This window comes from Mya arenaria, chromosome 14 (genome assembly GCF_026914265.1).
Source record: "Mya arenaria isolate MELC-2E11 chromosome 14, ASM2691426v1".
Taxonomy (NCBI): Eukaryota; Metazoa; Mollusca; class Bivalvia; order Myida; family Myidae; genus Mya; species Mya arenaria.
The window spans coordinates 41,493,827-41,515,110 of NC_069135.1; the positions used below are offsets into that span (position 1 = coordinate 41,493,827).

Consider the following 21,284-nt stretch of genomic DNA (forward strand, 5'->3'; position numbering starts at 1 on the left):
TGTATGTGCCACCTTAATAAAGACTGGACTTTCTGCATCGTTATCAAAATAAGTTAATAACTTACGTGTAATTCATCAAGACCACGTCCTAATACATTTCGTAACGCTTAAGATCGTTAATTTCTAGGCGTAACTTCTCCCTTTTGGCGTAAAATAGGTTTCAATAAAAAAATATCGTAAGACCATTTAACGCACATATTCTGTTCATTACTACACGGTTGTACCTGAACTTATTCGGAGCTCCTCGGCCATTTTTCTCGAAAACAGCCTCGGATGTATGCCGGTACATCAGTAGAAGTAGTTTGTGTTTTTTTTAATTATATCATTAGTCAAATGTAGTTTTAGCTTGTAATTATCGATCTGAGTTTAAATTGATTGATTAAGTGTATTATTGCAAACATAATTAAGATTCCCAAGAGTTAAGTCATTAAGTTTAACTGCTAAATTAAATTACTACGCGATCTAATTGCAGCGGACTTAAACATACCGATTTCTGAGTAAGTAAACCGTCCATATACATCCGAGTTTGTTTTCGAGAAAAAAAGCCGAGGAGTTCCGAATGACCTGAACACTCTTAACCAGCGTTAGGTTTACGACTAAAATGTCTTATTAATGCACCAGTCAGTTGTAACCACGCCCTTCCAGGTCCGGGTGTATACTGTGGATAGCCGGGGAAATGGGCCGTGTTTTTACCTTCAAGGTGGCTCCGCAGTGTCGGGTGAATGCGGTGGTTTTGTCTTCGCGCCAAAATAGCGGGGAATGGGCCCTACTTAGGGTCCCTAGGGTGCGGGGGCATTTGGCGGGGGGGGGGGGGGGCGGTTAAACCAGCAGGTCGTGGATTTAACCCGGGCTGGACCGAAAGTTAAAGTCCCCGCTATTCTCCGGACCGGGTGCAATTGACTGGTGCATTGAACGGGAACAGATGATGGGCACTGTATTAAATAGTTTTATTATTTAAAATTTTATTTATAATCATAAATATTTAACTATATAATGTGTAAAAGAGACATAACAGTTAACTATATTTTGAGAACGAAAACAAAACACATGACAAATAGAACACTTATGATATGTAATAAATCATAAATCTTTCAGTAAAATGCGTCTTAGACAGAATTGATGCCATTTGCCAGACAAAATATGCATGTTTATAATACAAATATTACTAATGGCCACAATATCTGCTTTGAGCAGAAAGGTAATGTACAAATATTAATTTACATAATGACATCTGAAAACACTTCTGAGTATATTAATTTCATCGCCCCCACCCCCTCCCCACCCATCGTCGTTATTATGTGCCGATTGTTCCCGAACACCTTTTCGGCCGTTTCCGATATCGTCCAGCATGATATTTTCGGTCTCCTCAATGGCACGTACAAACACGGTAAATCTTTCGACAACTTTGTTCGCGTTACCCTTATATCTGTATTGAAATACACAGTTAGTATCTTAAACTCTTGAGATTTTCTCCATGGAAGCATTTAAATCCATTGTCTCGGTAGGAGACGTCCTGTTATAATTGTGTCCGTATTGCGGCGGAGGCGAATACGAAATTCTGGCCGCGGAGTCTTTATACGTCGGTGAGGCGTCAAAACTTGAAGCGTCATAATGCGTCGGTGAGGACACCGCTCGCTTTGAATTGCTCCATCCGTTCCGGATTTTATCCTTAGGAACGGTTGGAGAAGCACTTTCAAATTGTTCAAATTGTTCAGGATACACAGTTTGGTTTTGCTGAATTTTTGGCTGGTCCGCGTCGCGCGGGGGAAGTTCCGGTCTGCACGGAGGGACGGCTAGCTGCGTACGTGGTTGTTTTTTAATTTGAGCGTTGTGCGCATTGTGCGGATTATCCGTGCGTTTGAAGCTGCTGTTCGACCGCATGCGTCCGTAGTGTGACGACGGCGGACGATACCCCGGGGATCCTTCGATATCATTTAATGTCGTCGTTTGCGTCATCGGCCGTCTGTGGTTTGACTGTACTTGGTTCGAAGATGCCGACGTGTCGGGGTCGTCGTCGCTCCGCGCGTGAATATACATGTCACCAACGAAGCCCCTGTTGACGATCCCGCCGTTAACCATTCCGCGCCCACCCCCGTTTAAAACGGCGTTCGTTTTGTTAAACTCGTACATTGTTTCACCGCTGGGACTCGGGTTTAGGAATCCTTTTTCTGGATATGGCGGCATGGTGTGGGCGGCTGAGATAGCTGAGCCGTTCTGTAGTGAATATCCGGTCCGCAGTTCGTGCTTGACCTCCATTAATTTCTGTTGTAGTTCTATAAAATAAAGAGTGGAAAATTATAATACAGTTGTACCCCAATAGCTCGAACTCGCTTGGCTCGAAGTCCTCGTTGGCTCGAACTTGATGTAAAGAACCAATTACTTCATACTGAAGGTAAGCATTCCTGCTTTGCTCGAACTCCCTGAGACTCGAGGTATGTTCGCCGGTCTTCGGGAGATCGAGCCAACGGGGTAATCGATAGTAATATTCTGTCCTTTTAACACAAAAACTTACAACATAAAACATCTTTTATAATAAAAAGTAACAACTGTATTTCAAAGGTCCGCTGAACTTGTTTGAAAATATAAATCAAACGATGGTTTTTGAAATATACTTCGTAAATTTTGCAATTTTTGCTTCAAAAATCTTAATTATAAGGGAGTAAACTCGAGTACCTCTAGTCCCTCATTTCTTTTCGGCAATTCTACGCTTGATTTCTTTTATATGGCACTTACATTCATTGTTAGAATTTAAGTCGCAAGAACGGCAGTCTAATATTTCCCCGACATAATTATTAAGTTTACAATGATTTGTTTCTTAAAACAAGTTTTTACAACATTTCATAAAACAGGAACAATGTTTAACGAGAGTGTGTGGACTTGTGTTATGAGTACCTCCCCTGGTCCTGCTTTGATGCCACAAACCAAACTTACATTCACCCAGTCTTGAATTTAAACCCTTGATGAGATTCGAGTGCGCTTACCAGAGTTATAGGTCTTGCGTATTATTATTGGAAACGTGTGTAATAAATTCCATGCGAATATTTTGAAAAAAACAACATTGTTTGAGTTAAGACCAACTTTAAACTTTAAGCATGATGACGTCACCACTGCTATAATAATGTGTGTGTACTTTAAGTTTTCTTCGGAAAGTAATAAAGTATATTAGACAAAAAAAGTTGGAGGATTTTTGTTTGCAATCAGAATAACTCAACTTTAGCTGCTAGAAATATACCATTCGACCGAAGAAATAACCGTAATAAACAAACATAAATATATAATAATATATATATAATATATACAAAGTAATATATAAGTGAAAATATATGTTTAGTGCTGATAAATCGTTCATTACAAAAAATAAGTTCCGTTCACATGGAAATTACCTTTAACACGACGCCGAAAGTAGCAGCAGATACTGAGGCATAGAACAACTATGACGATAAAAAGAAATCCCAGAATTCCAATAATTGCGTAGTCCGCATGCGCAAACGAATTGTCAACCGACTGCGCATGCGTTACGGTTGCCATGGTAGTTGTCGGGGCGGTTTCGTTTCCACAGTGATCACATAGATTCCCGGTGCATTTTCCATCGATACCGTCGCGGTAGAATTTGATATCGTCGACGTTTAGAGACAGAAATCCGTGTTTGAATGATCCGACCTGGAATAAAAAGTGAAGAAATAGTGAAGTTGTCGTTGTTCAAATTCTTCATTCGAAGCAAAATATTGCCTTCCAACATAGCATTTATGACGCAATTTATCACGTGGTATACACACACTGTAACAATTATGTGCCAAATCATATCACGCTAGCGTTTCAATTTCGTTTCGGGAAATATTTCAAGTATAGTGTACACTTAACGAAAACGAGGCTCAGACCCTATAACAATACGTTGCCTTGGAAACATAAGGAGGCTACTTTGCCTAACCTAACACAAGACCTTCATTTCATATATAATAATTGTAAACATCACAAATGGAAGTTGAAGGTAAATAAATAATTTAGAATACATTACATACGTTTCTGTAATAAAGCCCATTGCTGTCCCTTTGCACATTGTTAATATCGAAACCGGTATTTCCGTTTCCGTCGTCGTTAAACACACGTGTTTTCTGTCCGTTTCTAAGCAACCGAGCGTTCCTTATAAACGAAACGAATTTAGTCACGTGACGCTCATTGTCGTATAGCTGACATGGGAAAGTATTTTCAAAGGAACAAAACTCATTTTTGGCCTCAAGTACGCCCACAAAAACAGCTCGTATTGCGTCAATTGTATGCAAAATCCGTTGATCAATGATAGCATCACTAATATTTGTATCACTTAATCTTAATTCGTTCTGACATTTTTCAGAGTACTTGTTTGTTATGCTTGAATCCAGGTCACATTGGAACCCATCTTCCCAATATTCAGCTAGCCAAGGATTTCTTGACATATTCACTGTGGAAGGAGATAACTGTGTCAGATATTGCTTAAACTCGTCTGCAATGATGTCATTCACTTCATTTTTCATTGTAAGACTTCCTAAACTTTTATTTCGGCCTTGATCTAGTATATGTCTGTTGTCACCCCAGTCCTCACTAGCTAAAAATACAAACGGAAGATTTGTATTAATTAATTCTAAAAACTCCTTAATTCTAGCTTCCGTTCCAAAATACACAACAACATCCGTTTTATGATTTTGAATTCGCGTGTACAGTTCCAGAAGACTACTATCCGTAACATCCACATCCGGAATCCCTTCGACTTTATCGGCAACGCAAATTCCATTTTTCGCAGCTTCCTCCACGAACGCCTCCTTGCCCTTACTTCCATAGTTGTTCGTGACGTACAACATACTCACGTACTGCCAGCCCATACGTTTAACGATCTTCACCATAGCACGCGCTTGCTCGACGTCACTTACGACTTTCCGTAAAAAGTAAGGGAAATTGACCCTATCGTCAAGATCCGGCGACGAAGCGGAAGCGGAAATAACCGGTATTCCAAACTCCGCCATAAGCGTCGCCACCACCTTGGTCACCGTGCTACTGACTGTCATTACTACGGCAGCAACTTTATCTCTTATATTCAAAGGCTCCTTGTTATTAGGATTAGTCAGAAGCGTTTCCCCCGACATAAGTTTCGTCAAGATCAGTTCCATTCGCGCAGAACTATAACAATCGTCTAACACTAAGGCACCAAGTTTGAGCCCCGCTCCGTTTGAGCTCATATTAACAGTATTTAAAAACGCTTCCACGACGAGGACGTCCATACTGCGCAGGTCCTGGGTACACTGAAAGGGAAAATCTGCTTCCGTCTCGTGGGCGGAAATGATTCCTAAGAGGTACGTATCGCCTTCTATGAAGGCGAACGAGACTTCCGGTGTCTCCACGCATGCTGGACAGGTAGCTCCACACCGGGACTCGGAGATTACTACATCCGGTGTCAGTGTGAGATTTAGGCCGCTTGACCTTATGACGCCAATCTGAAGTTTAAATTGCAAATGTTATTTCTTTTTAAATAAATGAGAATATTTTAATATAAAGATAGATACGTCACGTAGCACTTCTTGTACGGGAACAAGTGGACTACGGTTGCGTAACACCATTTTATACGGGAACAAGTGGATTACGGTTATGTAACACTATTTGTTAGGGAACAAGTGGACTACGGTTACGTAACACCATTTTATACGGGAACAAGTGGACTACGGTTGCGTAACACCATTTTATACGGGAACAAGTGGACTACGTTTACGTAACACCATTTTATACGGGAACAAGTGGACTACGGTTGCGTATCACTATTTTATACGGGAACGAGTGAACTACGGTTACGTAACACCATTTTATACGGGAACAAGTGGACTACGGTTACGTAACACCATTTTATACGGGAACAAGTGGACTACGGTTACGTAACACCATTTTATACAGGAACGAGTGAACTACGGTTGCGTATCACTATTTTATACGGGAACGAGTGTACTACGATTACGTAACACTATTTTATACGGGAACGAGTGGACTACGGTTGCGTAACACTATTTTATACGGGAACAAGTGGACTACGATTACGTAACACTATTTTATACGGGAACGAGTGGGCTACAGTTGCGTAACACCATTTTATACGGAAACAAGTGAACTACGGTTACGTAACACTATTGTATATTGGAACAAGTGGACTACGGTTGCGTTATACTATTGTATACGGGAACAAGTAAACTACGGTTACGTAACACTATTTGTACGGGAACATGTGGATGGTCGATTATAGAGTGCGCAAGTTAAATATGTGACGTATATGACACGTGCAAGGCGTTTTGTTTTGTTTTTTCATCACAAACATGAATACAACGGTAACGGACCTTCGAGATAATGAAAATCGATATAACATAAATACAAAAAGTGTATAACCTAACCTTAGACGTTTGAAAAAAGTTCGACATAACTAGAACATCGAGATAACAGAGTTCGACATAGCGAGTTTCGACTGTATGTTAACTCATAAGGAAAGCGATGTTGCGATTGCAAGTTAGTCAAATGGTGTTGTACTTACGTTATCATTGCTTTTCAGATATATATATATGACTACTGAGTCTAAGAACTCTCATTTAACGAAACTTTAAACAAAATTTTAAGTTTATTATGTATTTTTAATAGAAGAGTTTACCTTATTCAATAAAGACTGGGATTCTATGAACCAAACATCGAAGATATCCGATTGAGCGTCCAACAATAGATCTCCATCCGCCGAGAAGTTGACAAACCTGTCGGCGGCGGCAAATTCTTCCACAGTTACTCCAAGACGGGTGCTTAAGTCCGCATACTGCACGGGGAATTTGAGCACCTCCGACATAAAGTTAAATTCTTCTCGAATGTCCTTGCATAAAGCGTTCGGATCCCGGCAATGGAGCCGAAATTGTCTTTGAAAAGCGTTCAGCATTACAAAGAGTGCATCGATCACCGGTGCAAAATGAGCGTTTGGTGGATGTAATGGCTTCTGTGCACTTCCGGTACAATTAGCAATTGCCTTTCCAATTGGATCATCATTGGCAACAGACGCTTGATTCACATTTTCAAACTTCTGCCACACAAAGTCGTAAACTTCCGAAACGTTTTCGTTAGAAATGGTGAAAAGAATAGTTTCCGGTTTGAAATTTGTGACGTCATAATCTTGGGTATCGTTTTCCGGTTGTTTAACAATAAGCCAGGAAATTCCCGTAAAGTCCACTTGCCGTTGGTCAAGGTTACGTTGAACATCTAAGAACGTTTGTATTCCGCCGAAATAAACCACTCGTAACGTTCCGTCCTTGGTTCGCCCTCGCTGGTCTTTGAGCTGGTTCACGCCCGCCGTAACAAAATCCTGCAAAAACCATAGAAATGTTATTTCTCGATACTCAAAGCAGTAACTGTAACAATGATAACAATAATAAAAAAATAAAAAAATAATGATAATAATAATAACAACAACAACAACAACAACAACAACAACAATAATAATAATAATAATAATAATAATAATAACAATAATAATAATAATAATAATAATAATAATAATAACAATAATAATAATAATAATAATAATAATAATAATAATAATAATAATAACAAAATATGATATAGATAACTAATATTGATGATAATTGATAAATTCACGACATAAAATTTAATATAGTTAATGTGGTTTTCAAACTAAAACTGCTTTTTTCAAAATTGATATCTTAAAACTCGAACCAGTCGAAAAATCCACTTTATTTTTAACCGACCTTGATCTCTATGACAGTGTCCACGCAAATACCACTCTGCCGGCCACGTGTGCGTAGGTCGAAAGCTGCATCACGCGCATGCGCGGAATCTTCGTGCACGACTGCAACGTACGTCAGGCCAAGACTCTTTAAAACAGCAAGTACACCCTGAAATATTAAGAACGACAGATACTTCAATTCTTTTTTATCATCAGATGCATTGCCGACCTTACATTTTTGGATATAATTAGATTACCGCCCTTTACTGCTTATTCGTTTCTTAAAGCCAATACAAAATAATCGCTAGATTTTCATCCATATTTTTAAAAAAGGGGGGGGGGGGGGTGACGCTTTATTCTTTATTCCTTATTTTTCTTGTATGATATATTTTATGCGCCAAAGCGAATGTAAATACTTTCATGGAAATGCAAGTCCTTTTTATAACATAGACCAAACATAGTTAATATAGCTTTAAAAACTAACCTCAACGATTTGATCATCTGATGGCAGAGTCCGGAAAAAGTTCGAAAACCGTGTGAGATTCCTGGAAGTAGCGTATGGACTAACAACCGGAAGCTGGCTACCGGAAGCTGCGTACATGGCCGCTTCTGCGCTTTCGCTTTCAGACGGGCCAATAATACCTGGAATATGTTGTTTTCTTAAGTATATTGTACGTGTTTCTAAATGAAGAAATATTGACAAATAAAATTAAATGATGCAATATAGATAAACAACATAAATATCAAACTGTGTCATGGTTGTTCGCCCCAAAAATAAACCAGGAAAATTGAAATACATTTGTGAACAAATGAAAAAAGATACGTCGCTTTTTATTTTGTTTATTTCACGCCGCAAAGTTTGAGCGAGGGCTGTTTATCAGGTTCCATTAGTTTATGCTTTTTTACAAAATAACTTTTTCTATCAAGTCAAGGACATTATTATATATAAAGTGGATTTGACAAATGTAATTATAATGCGAGTTTATCATGTCATTTGATCATGTGTGTGCACTCAAAGCATGTTCAGGATACAGATTGAGTGATTTCATTTCCCATCTTATTTACAAAAAAACAGCTCAAATGCACAGCGAAGCTTTGTAATACAATATCAATAGCCTCACTTCGAAATGCAGAAGCTACGAAATCCGAGAATTTTAGAAACAACGTTTTTTTTGTTTTTATTCTTGGTAAAATAATGTTTTTTAACAAATTGCCCAACCTACAATTTCTGTATGTTCGACATGTCAGTTTCTCTGTGAGATGTCCAATCATTGTTCGACATATCAGTTTCTCTGTGAGATGTCCAATCATTGTTCGACATGTCAGTTTCTCTGTGAGATGTCCAATCATTGTTCGACATGTCAGTTTCTCCGTGAGATGTCCAATCATTGTTCGACATGTCAGTTTCTCCGTGAGATGTCCAATCATTGTTCGACATGTCAGTTTCTCCGTGAGATGTCCAATCATTGTTCGACATGTCAGTTTCCCCGTGAGATGTCCAATCATTGTTCGACATGTCAGTTTCCCCGTGAGATGTCAAATCATTGTTCGACATGTCAGTTTCCCCGTGAGATGTCCAATCATTGTTCGACATGTCAGTTTCTCCGTGAGATGTCCAATCATTGTTCGACATGTCAGTTTCTCCGTGAGATGTCCAATCACTGTTCGACATGTCAGTTTCTCCGTGAGATGTCCAATTAGTGTTTGACAATTTGATCATATGATTTAACACCATTTTTCCATCGGACCATTTATTTGATATATTGCAGGATTTTTTTGTCATTTTTCCCAGATTTTTTGGCATTATTGGTTATAACTTATATGGATATCATATCCTTTTTTCAGAAATATTATCAATAAGGGTCTGAAAAAGATAAATGCCCAACAATAGTGTGTATATATGTATCGAGTCTAAAATTTCTTAAGCACAACTTACATAGCAAAGTTCTAATTCAATCTTGTATACACTTTGGTCTATTTTTTTGTAAAATACCTACGCAACAGTTTAGGAAAGGGCAAGCAATTGCTGCTTGAAAATATATCAATAATTATTTTTTATTTAAATCTAAATTCTTAACTACCTTACCTATATTGCACACATCTACTGCACCACAGGAAGCGGTACCAAGGACGGGGCCGTCTAGCACGTGCAACGCCGCAGACAACGACTTCCGGGAAAGGCCACATGTGTCTATCACGTCGAAACCTACGAACGGAAAAGGATACGTTAAATTTATAAAGCCACATATAACTCGTACAATCAGTTCACCTAGCGACATGAGTCGGTTATAAGGGTGAGTCCGTCAATCACCTGCACCCCCACCCCCACCCCACCCCCACCCCCTGACATCACCTTCCATTTGAGACAACATATGTCAAAAATGTAGATATTTGCGCTAGGAAAAAAGTGTACATGTATATGTGTATTTTGTATAAGTTTCCGAAAAATATGCCCAGCACTGTTTTCCCAGAATTGCTGAATTCGGAATGCCGATGTCAGGGGACCTCACGCACCGGAAAGAGATACAGTACTACTAATAAGTTAAAGGAATGGTTATTGTCATTATATGTGACAGCTAAACGTGCATTTGCTAATAAGTTGTGTGAGAAAAAAGTCCAGTTTCTTCATATTTCTTCACTTTAAAATTTGAATATCTTCGTGAAAGGAAATGACTACAAGGGCATAGGTATAGGTAGTTCATCTAATACCTTAATTTTCTCCGATTAAAGCTCATATAATATTAAGGGAGGCTGATATTTATTGATTTGCAAATCACATTTTTATGCACGAGACAATTGCTATAAGTATGCAGTTCATTTTTATAAATTTATTTACACACGCAGTACTAACACTAATAAGATGCTATAACAATTAAACCATTAGCTCCAGAAATGTGTTTGTGTACTTTTTCCATCCATTGATTTATTTGTTTACATGCTACAAACATTGTATAATGTGTTATGCAATAGCCATTTCGTATTGTCGAGAAGGTCTATATGCATAACAAAGTTTCAAACTTAACAAGTTAACACATCGACAGCTTCTATATAAATTCCTTAAGTCAACAGTGATTTAGCCGAGTCAAACGTTTTGATTTTCTAATATGTTTGGTAAATAGTATTAAATCTTACAAAAATATTGTGTCCCTCGACTTTGATGTTTTCTTAACTAGGTCATTAACAATGAATGGTAACACTCAAATTTAAAACGATTTGACCAAACCACTTAAAACGAATGAAAAAATAAATCTGTACAAACAGTTCTTAAATTGATATTTGTAAGATATAACTTAGAATGCTAGTTTTCAAATTTCAATGACTTAAAAGATCTATCCGATCAATGTTTACTTGTTTATATCAATCTGATATAAGTCGATAATTAAAAACTGCAACAGTTTCGGTTCAATTTTTAATATTTAATTTACTGTATAAACAAAGTGAAATAAAAATGCCCCTGATATACGTAACGGAAGAAATTTACTTATATGTTAAGTAAATAATACGCAAATAGAAGTGAATGCTGCCTTTCACTGACTTATTTACCTTTTGAGTTGAAATTTGTCATGATAAAAAAAAAACTAACTACCCGTATACTATTTAAAGTTTCCAATTAACATAATGGGACAATGCAAGACAGAACCGAGCCGCAACTGAGAAAAAAGAACTTCTTAGTTTCAGAGGCGCTGGAAAGTAATATATTTTGGGAAAGCGGGGATTGGTCGAGGGAAGGGGAGGGTGGTCCCCTGCCTGGTGCAATCGGGGACACGTTTTTTAGTGATACTTGTGAAACATATGTATGGTTTCAGGTTTTATTTTACTTCATTTCTAACAGACATCGTAAATGTAACAATTCGTAACATATAATTATAACACAGACCTAATTTCATTTTCAAAAGTCGCGGAAATAACCAACGCTATCAAATAATTTGGAGCAAATTAGTTAAGGTTTACAGACCGTCAGCTTAGTTAGCTTAGTCGAGCGAGGAGGTATTCAACTGTGTTACACTACCGTAGCTAAAGGTATGATCGAAACCACAAGCTATCTTATCATATTACATCAGATATTTCAAAAAGCATGGGAAAGTGGACCTCTAGCATTGTATTAGCATAGTTATTAACCACAAATATTTTCACAGAACACGGGATATCCCATTTTTTACCGCTCTTAAGGACCATTACAATGTTTCCGTCAGTTTTTTGTATCATATGATACGTCGCGTTACATGATAATTCATAACAATTTTGAAACTAATTCTACGGTAAACATGTTTACCGCTCTTAAAGCTGCACTCTCACAGATTGAACGTTTTGACAACTTTTTTATTTATTTTTTGTCTTGGAACGAGCTAATTTTTTTGCGAAAATCCATGGAAACCAGTTGTATAAGACTGCTGACAAAAATCAGATCCCAGTTTTTTTATAGTTCAAAAATTGATGTTTTAATAATTTTTCTTAAAAAAACAACATTATTTTTCGAACGGAAATATGAAATTCTACGATCTGATTTTTTGTCAGCAATCTTATATCATTGGTTTACAGATATTTACACAAAAATTTGCTCTTTCCAAGACAAAAAAAAGTTAAAATGGCCAATCTGTGAGAGTGCAGCTTTAAGAACCATTACAATGTTACCTTCAGTTATTTTTTTGTGCCATATGATACATCGCGTTACATGATAATTCCTAACAATTCTGTAATTATTTCAACAGTAAACATAATGTCCACTTTCACGAGAGTTCGTAACGTTAACAATAAAGACAGATCAGGGCTTCGTTTTAAACAACGATCTTAGTCGAAACTTCAGATCTGAGATCTGTGGGAACGGCTCAGATGGAAACCCGTCCATATCTTTTCCTTCCTTAACTTTGGTTTAACTTAACTATTCAATGTACACATACATGAAAAAATAAACGTAACTGTGCCACTTAGATAAGTTCAAGTTTTATTTTCATTAATTAAATGGCCCATGTCTATTCGACTTAGTAATATATTTTGGTCCTCTTAACGATACCGTTTAGAATACCACACTTCATATTGAGTTTCTTTACGATCTGGTTTTTCTCATCAATCTTATATCATTGGTTTGCAGATATTTACGCAAAAATTTGCTCTTTCCAAGACAAAAAAATAAGAAAGTTGTAAAAATGGTCAATCTGTGAGAGTGCAGCTATAAGAAGAAAAAATAGTTTTCGGCAGTTTTTCAATTAAATGAGATCTTTTATATTGTGAGTTTATTTATAGAAATAAATTGAAGGTATTGATGCCAAATTTAGCTGATTCGACGACAAAAATAATTTAAATAAAAGTAGAAAATGTCAATCTGTGAGAGGGCAGCTTTAAACCTCCCACACTGAGCAAACAATAGCACAAGTTTATTGCAATAATTATTATGAAAATGTCTGATGTAAATAATGTACGAGTGCCACTCAATACGTCAAATATAAATACAAAATAAAGACATCATTCTCCTTGAGACATGTAATTATAATTATAATAATAAATAATGACACATAATTGAAAATACGAAAAATGTTTCATACATTCCTTAACAATAGTTGCACAAAGTATTGCGTTCGTCTGCCTGTAATTGGAGCCATTATTACCATCATAAAAGTAAACTTAACAAAGAAATGCGAAAATGGTGGAAAGATTCGCCGAGCTTGTGCGCTGTCCTCGGTGTCGATTATTTTGGAAAATCCCAGTCCACTATATCGAAACTGAAACTGTTACGCAGTATTTTTGACTTAAAATGGTTTATGAATACGGCCCCAGGACGTTACAGCCATTAACCATTTTTGATACTTTCAGCACCACCGTCTTCGTTGCCGCCGCCATCGTCGTCCTTGTTATTTTATTTGTAATATTTCACTGATATTTCTTTATATTATTTTACAAATATTCTCTCATCCTCTTTTATGGAAGTATATTATAGACAGTTCTAGTCGATTTTAAATGTGGTGATCATAATAATTATGACGCTACTGATGATGATGATGATGATGATGATGATGATGATGATGATGGTGATGGTGATGATGATGATGATGATGATGATAATGATGATGATGATAATGATGATGATAGATGCTAGTGGTGACTCGAATAAATCGACCGAGTGTTTGTAGTCACTATAAATTAAACCACGTCTGTGTCAAACTACGGCACAACATTGCCCTAAAACAGATAGTGTTCGTTAAGCAAACTTCCCATGTGAAATTCAGAAAGCATCAGCTTCCCAGGTTTATACCCTGCAGCCGCTGAACACATGAGAAGCGGTATAAAATGTTCAATACTCGGGTGGGCACGTGCAATATTTGGCGCCTCTTTTTCACACGCCAACAGTTTCACTTTACGTTCTTCCGGTGAGTAATTTTCGCCGGAAATGACGTCATGGAGCCAATCTCTGAACTCGACAGCCCATTTCGGCGGTGGAGTGCCATTGGTGCCGCCCTTGTGCGTGGCAAAACCACTTCCGACTATGAGGACGCCTTGTGAGCGGAGTCTCCCAAGCGCTTCTCCGATCGCTAAATGGTCCGCGATGTTCATGCTCCGAAGAAGAGAGATCTGGATCACTGAAAAAAACACATCAACAATTCAAGTGTAACCATTTGGGGTCGGCATATGTAATAAAATAATTGTGTTTAGATAATGTTTTACCAGCTTGAAGGCACACATGTTCATAATTCAAATCCACTGGTATGCTAGTAAATTACTACAAATTGATAAAATAATGGAGAAAAAGACGATCTCTTAATGTTTTATTGTGTGTTTTGTTCTTCGTTAAAAGATAAAAGTTTTTACCCTGAACATCAGCTTTAGGAAACACTAATTTCAGTGGCACGAAGACGCCATGATCCAAACCCCTCGTTGGATTTTCCCTGCATTGTATCCCGGCTTCATTAAGCGCCTCTACCACTTTCTTCGCCTTTTCCGGTGATCCGAGAACCGGCCAATCAAGCTTGTAAGTTTCCGGTGGAAATCCACCATAATCGTAATACAGAGAATGTTTAGAATTCGTATTAACAGTTACCGCCTTTTCTTCCCAATGCGCACTAATTACTAAAACTGTTTCCGGTTTACTTATGTCGGCGGTTTTCGTAAAGTTTCGGAGAAAGTCGGCAGCCCTTGAATCTTTATCAAGACCCTTGAAGAAAGGGTTGCTTTTGGCATCCAGATAAAAAGACGGCCCAGCGCCGTGTGATAAAAACACGGTAGGTAACTCCACCGACATTTTTATAAAAGTTTAGAGTTTCCACGTAACTTATCTCAAGTATAGCTCACTGTTTAAAAAGAAACTGTAACAATCCAATGAAATGAAATTCATTAAGCTTCGTTGTCTATACAAAACACTGATTTCTTTCCATGGATATGAAAATATAACAATAATATTAAATTGTAGAAAATTGTTTTAGAAAATTGTCGCATTTAAATGTGTTGTAGTATGTGTAAAATTCTTCTTTATAAATCCCCTGATCTTGATCACTCTGTACGTTTGTATATTATATACACTGATTTTGTTACGATATGCTCTGTTAAATGTATGTTTTGTTGTCCTCATTTATGACCTCATGAATACCAGCTATTGATTTGTTCTATTTACTAGTCAGTCCGTTCTAGTTCCTTGTCTTAAGCCGTTATAACTTATCAACTACATATTGTATGTTCATTATCAGGACATTTCGACCCCCGGGCACTTCGGAATTGCAAAAGATATTTTATCCTGATAATTTATGATACAACATACTTATGGTTTAGTCTATGTTCTAGCTTAATAACACTGTGCCAGATATAGTTTTCTAGTTATAGAAATATTGTACATTAGAATGTATGCATGCGTTGATTTATTTGTGTCATTTCGTGACGCATAAAACACGATAATATTAATAAAAGCTTACAAATGCTTATTCATGTCACATCGCTGACTTTAACGTAAGTAAATCATCAAACATATTAGTTACACTTGATAAACGTAGCTGCAGTATTTTATTGCATTAATGTATGGTAGTGGCATGTCACAGTCATACATAAAAAGATAGATGACTATTTTTATGCACCGTTAAGACCGTAAAGATAAAAAACAAGGTTGCTAAACGCTATTTGTATGGGTACGTGTACTTGTAATGTATATTGTGTGCACTACGTCATCCAGGTCTGTATACTTAATACAAGTTAAAATCGTGTAGTCGATATCCGCTACACATGTTAAATGTGCGATCTACGTCATGCTGGTGTGTGTTCTTTGTACAAGTTTAGAGCGTGTAGTCGATATCCGGTACACATGTTAAATGTTCGATCTACGTCATCAAAGTATGTGTACTTTGTACAAGTTTAGAGCGTGTAGTCGATATCCGGTACACATGTTAAATGTGCGATCTATGTGATCAAAGTATGTGTACTTTGTACCAGTTAAAAGTGTGTAGTCGATATCCGGTACACATGTTAAATGTGCGATCTACGTCATGCTGGTATATGTACTTTGTAGAAGTTAAAAGCGTGTAGTCGGTATCTAGTACACATGTTAAAGGGTTGATCTACGTCATCTTGGTATGTGTATTTTGTACAAGTTAAAAGCGTGTAGACGATATCCGGTACACATGTTAAATGTAGGTAACGGTTTAAGCCATAAAACATTAATTTTGGAATGGAAATATGAAAATCTTCGATCTGATTTTTGTCAGCAATGTTTTATCATTGGTTTGCAGATATTTACGCAAATATTTGCTCTTTCCAAGACAAAAAATAAAAAAAAAGTTGTAAAAACGGTAAATCTGTGGGAGTGCAGCTTTATATGTGGGATATACGTCATTCGTGTTTAATTAGGCTCGAGCACGATGAGTAGTTATGACACCTACAACATCACGAAGAAATAATTCTTTCTGAAGATTTTCTGAAGATTTTATCCGAAAGACATTCTTCTGGTACACGTAAAAAGTTAGATTTAGCGAATTTTTCTCGAGTAGTTACAATGAGTTTTTTACAAATAGTGTTTTGCGACCTCTTTAATATTGCTCCAAATAAGATAAGTTTGTTTTCATACAGCTATCTTCACCTTTATGTAAGCAACTGTATCTGTTTCCATTCCATTAAACCACATTTTATAGACAAGCACGTACAAATGTAAATTCCTAATAGCGTTCGTGTTCAAAACGCAAATAACAGCAATCCAATGTTTACATGTCGACTTTATCAGCGTCAGCCTTAAAAAAAAGTCAGCCTTACAAAACAGTTGGTCTGATATCCAAATTAAAGGATAATTAAACAACATGAGTTATAATGTGCTTGTTAAGCCTATTAAACTCTTATCTGGCTAATTCAGATTTAGAACTATGATTTCAATTGACGGGTTTAAAGATAACCCTAACATACAATAATAACTATATGTGCGATTTACAGGTAAGTTAGATATAAAAAAAAACATGAAGAATCAGTCTTTTTTTGTGTATCCAACAAAGAAAAATCAAAATAACATATTGGCTGTTCTGAAATTTCTTCTAATTTTAACCATTTATGTTATTACATACTTAGATCATTATATTGGACCATATTTATTTTATTTTAACAGAACGGAACAGACGTTTCTTAATACTTCTATATACGTACATCGTCAAAACACATTACATTATATTAAATATGGCATGTGTATGTATGAAAATTAGCGTATAATTTGTTTAGCATCAATTATGTATAGAACAGAATAGAAAATAGAGAATAGAAATATGGTATTCAGGTTTGCATACATGTATACGTTGTAAAACGATTAGACGAATAATGCCTTAAATCTACCTTTAGGGGTCAACAATATATTTTATCCAATGAGAAGGCAGTTTTCCAAAACATTCATTTCAATAAATCAGCAGTCAGCTGTTATTGAATTTAATCAGGTGAAGCGGTAGATGTTAACAGTGGCTGGCCCAGCTAGTGGGAAGTTCACACAATATTATTAAGACCACTTAAAAGCTTAAAGATAGTACAAAATAAATAGTTATGCGCATCAAAACCTTCATCTTAGTCAGTACATTATACCAATACTTAAGCACTTCTTAAGATGGTATAGTCATGCTTTAAATAAAACCAGCAGACATGAAACTTGACAATTATAGGCAAGTGAAACCTGACAAGTATAAAGAGATAATCAATATTTAATACCCACTACAGATAACTCAAAATCGTGGACCATTTGATGATTATGTTTACATGCATAAATTTACAGACTTCGACCTATTTCGTATTGAAACGTAAAACGATATAGAAAAACACCTGCAATAAATCGACAACGACATATTTCATGCAGAAAACACAGAAAACGGCGGCCCGAGGACGTATTTTCATTATGTAAGCAAATTATTCCTAAGGCTAACATGACGTTTTAGCTTGAATAGGAGGTTAAACAGTAGAATAAATAGTCAGGAATGTGCTTTAAGTTACTGTTATTGCTGCTAATGATATGCTAAGATTCGATTGTTTTATTTACGTATTTAATCTTATACTTCCTGTTTGAAACCAAAAAGAGAAAATCACCAATCAATTCATGTACGTGTGAACGCGATAATGTCCTAAGTTGTTTAAAGAGATGTTTTGTAAAATGCATATTTGTGGCAAATCATTAGGAATGTAAAAACTAAGCTACTGAAGGTTGGGACCCTTCAGCATAATGTTGTCTTTGAATGGCACGATTTTGGAAAGTGTAAGTTTTAAAACGCAATTACTCAAAAGGCTTAAATGTTTTATTATCAATCAGCTTATGTATAAATCCATGTGGGCGAGCGGTTTTAGTGTCAGGTGTTTTTTGAGCAATTTCGCTATCAAAGAGTAAAATAATTATAATATATGTGTTTTCAAATGCATTACTGTGAAACAATGGTCGAAAACCGAGTCCCTGTAAAATAAAAAAAACACACAACAACAAGATAGAACCCACGACCTGACTCCAACCATTTCGCTTGCTTTTAACTTCTACCAACAGCTAAGCTTAACCCTACCTATTTTGACGACATCAGTAAAGTTGGCGTCGTTCATCTTATTGACGACCCACTCCATGACACTGATGTCTCGCCAAGCGTTCACGTTGATGTCTGTTCCGCATTTTCCTTTGACAGCATTTCGTAGTGACGTCATCACCGTAAACTTGACGTCAGCATCGGGATTTACGGATATAGTGAGATCATCACTGCACTGTGATTGTGAAAATACTGGACTTGGCTGAACCACCAGGGTCACCGAAATAGTTATCCATAATGTGTACGCGGTAAATATATCCAAATGCATCTTGTTATTCACTTGTTATTTCTTTAATTTTGATGTTTATTTTTTCTTTCTTTCTCACTTTCACTTTTCAACTTTCCTACTACCTTTATAAGAATTGCTGTTTTCAATTCATGTATTTAATATTCCATGTACTTTTATCCGACATTGACATTTCTTTAACAATTTACCACTGCACACACGTAAATATCCTTGTCAGGTTTTCATAGTTATAACATTCACTTAAGTTATCTCAACTTACCTTCAACTTTTTACCACACTTGTTAACACAAAAACCGTATCTGCAACAAAATAATACATTAACATTACTCTATCGCCACCAAGGCGGCGTTTCATGTCTGAAAATTACCATTTTCCTTTAAAAACGTAATTAAGTCCGTATGTTCGTCTTCAAACTACTTCTTTACTTACACACACTCAATTCGTTTTCTTATAGTATACGAAGGATAGGCTTTATTTGGATTTAAATGTAAATATTTTGGAAACCCTTCACAGGTATATGAACACACGCTGGGTTTAAACCTTGATTATTAGATATGATCATTTCTCTGCAGTTTAAACTCCTTTAGTAGATTAGATCAACACATTGTCGTTTACCAAAAGTCAATACATAATTTTAAAATTTAATTTGTATCAATAATTTTATCTATAATCTTATCCGTATCTTAATCAATGCGTTTTGATTCAATTTGTAAAAGATTCGTATCCCGATTATTGTTTTTTTGTTTACACTCTTCTTAAGAGACGCTTCAGTTGTCACAGGAATGCGGGGCAGACGATAGAAGAGATGGTTTTCATTCAGTCGTTCATCCAGTATTCATTAAGCGAGAGATGACAGCGTATTTTTGTGTACATAGCCATTCAATTGACTACCATTTAACCTGGTTATTAAGTAGATGAAATACTAAGCAGTTTATTTAGGAAGACATTTTTGAAATTGAATAACCATATTTATAGGTTGCTTTTTTCAATGTTTTTTTCTTGTCTGTGCGTCTTATTTTTCTGCCGAATATTCAGTCTTAAATGCGTGGTCCTAGCCATCAATATACTTTTCACATCCAAAGTCTTCATCATGGAACACATATTATGTTAAAGACACACACTATAGGTGGATGCCAAACTTTTTTTTTAATTTGAATGCATTATCATGTGTAACTCATTTGACTTTAAAAATCACAATACAAAAAGCATAATGAGTAAAATTGTTCTCATGTAACTTGATAAATGCAAGCACATTGTATGAAATATGTTTATAAATGTCGTAAAGGCCCATAGGGATAACCCTACGCCATGGTCCCTTTTATACGGGGCAAGTAAAAGGGGTCATCGAAAATCCATAGAAACCAGTTATATCAGACTGCTGACAAAAAACAGATCGCAGAGTTTTATATTTAAGTACAAAAATGATGTTTAATGCATTTTTCTTAAACTGTTAGTAACGGTTTAAGCCATAAAACAATAGTTTTCGAACGGAAATATGAAAATCTACGATCTGATTTTTTGTCAGCAGTCTTATATCATTGTTTTGCAGATACCTACGCAAAAATTTGCCCTTTCTAAGACAAACAATAAAAAGTTGTAAAAATGGTAAATCTGTGAGAGTGCTGCTTTAACGTGTAATGTTAAATTTTGATGAAATTTTAATGCGGGGCCGACGATATAGAAGAGATGGTTTTCATTCAGTCGTTCATCCAATATTCATTAAGCGAGAGATGACAGCGTATTTTTGTGTACATAGCCATTCAATTGACTACCATTTAACCTGGTTATTAAGTAGATGAAATACTAAGCAGTTTATTTAGGAAGACATTTTTGAAATTGAAAAACCATATTTATAGGTTGTTTTTTCAATGTTTTTTTCTTGTCTTTGCTTCTTTTTTTTGCCGAATAGTCAATCTTAAAAGCGCGGCCCAAATTATCCACACATACTTTTCAACCTCGAAAACTTCAGCGATTTTTCAACAAATTTCTCAAATGGAACATATATTATGTTAAAGGCACACACTATAGGTTGATCCGATAAAGGTTTTTAATTAAAATGCATAATCATGTTTCTCTCATTTGACTTAATTGATAAAGGCAAAAAAGCGTTTGATTAAGGTACAGATACTACCCTATTTTAAATTAATAAAATTAATTTTAAATTAATAGCTTCGTGGTCCAGTTTGATCATTGGTATTTCTACCTTATGAGACGATAGTAACATTTTATAGATCACCGTAAATCTTTTATTACTCACCAGTCAAATAATATTACTTTATTTGGTAAGTAGTTAAAGGTTTATCACTCAAGA

The 21,284-nt window shown here is 36.2% G+C and overlaps 2 protein-coding genes across 2 annotated transcripts; both read right to left on the minus strand.

The window, feature by feature from the left end:
• Positions 1-951: 951 nt before the first annotated feature.
• LOC128217467 (uncharacterized) lies at positions 952-19,708 on the minus strand. The gene is made up of 8 exons (XM_052924622.1): positions 18,709-19,708; positions 9,816-9,935; positions 8,214-8,371; positions 7,752-7,898; positions 6,656-7,348; positions 4,020-5,465; positions 3,384-3,660; positions 952-2,273 (listed from the first exon to the last, which is right to left on the minus strand). Exons 1-8 carry the CDS (start codon positions 18,992-18,994, stop codon positions 1,453-1,455), a joined length of 3,948 nt encoding a protein of 1,315 aa, XP_052780582.1. The 5' UTR covers positions 18,995-19,708; the 3' UTR covers positions 952-1,452.
• Positions 12,659-15,215, minus strand: LOC128217468 (uncharacterized). Its single transcript, XM_052924623.1, has 2 exons — positions 14,531-15,215; positions 12,659-14,301 (listed from the first exon to the last, which is right to left on the minus strand). Exons 1-2 carry the CDS (start codon positions 14,958-14,960, stop codon positions 13,904-13,906), a joined length of 828 nt encoding a protein of 275 aa, XP_052780583.1. The 5' UTR covers positions 14,961-15,215; the 3' UTR covers positions 12,659-13,903.
• Positions 19,709-21,284: the final 1,576 nt, after the last annotated feature.

Excerpts from the sequence above, each read along its gene's own strand:
- LOC128217467 (XM_052924622.1), bottom strand. The coding sequence starts at position 18,994 with ATGCATTTGGATATATTTACCGCGTACACATTATGGATAACTATTTCG. Across the intron at positions 7,899-8,213 it reads CAGATGATCAAATCGTTGAG|GGTGTACTTGCTGTTTTAAA; the intron begins GTTAGTTTTTAA and ends TTAATATTTCAG. Across the intron at positions 5,466-6,655 it reads CCCAGTCTTTATTGAATAAG|ATTGGCGTCATAAGGTCAAG; the intron begins GTAAACTCTTCT and ends TTTAAACTTCAG.
- LOC128217468 (XM_052924623.1), bottom strand. The coding sequence starts at position 14,960 with ATGTCGGTGGAGTTACCTACCGTGTTTTTATCACACGGCGCTGGGCCG. Across the intron at positions 14,302-14,530 it reads TCCTAAAGCTGATGTTCAGG|TGATCCAGATCTCTCTTCTT; the intron begins GTAAAAACTTTT and ends TGTTTTTTTCAG.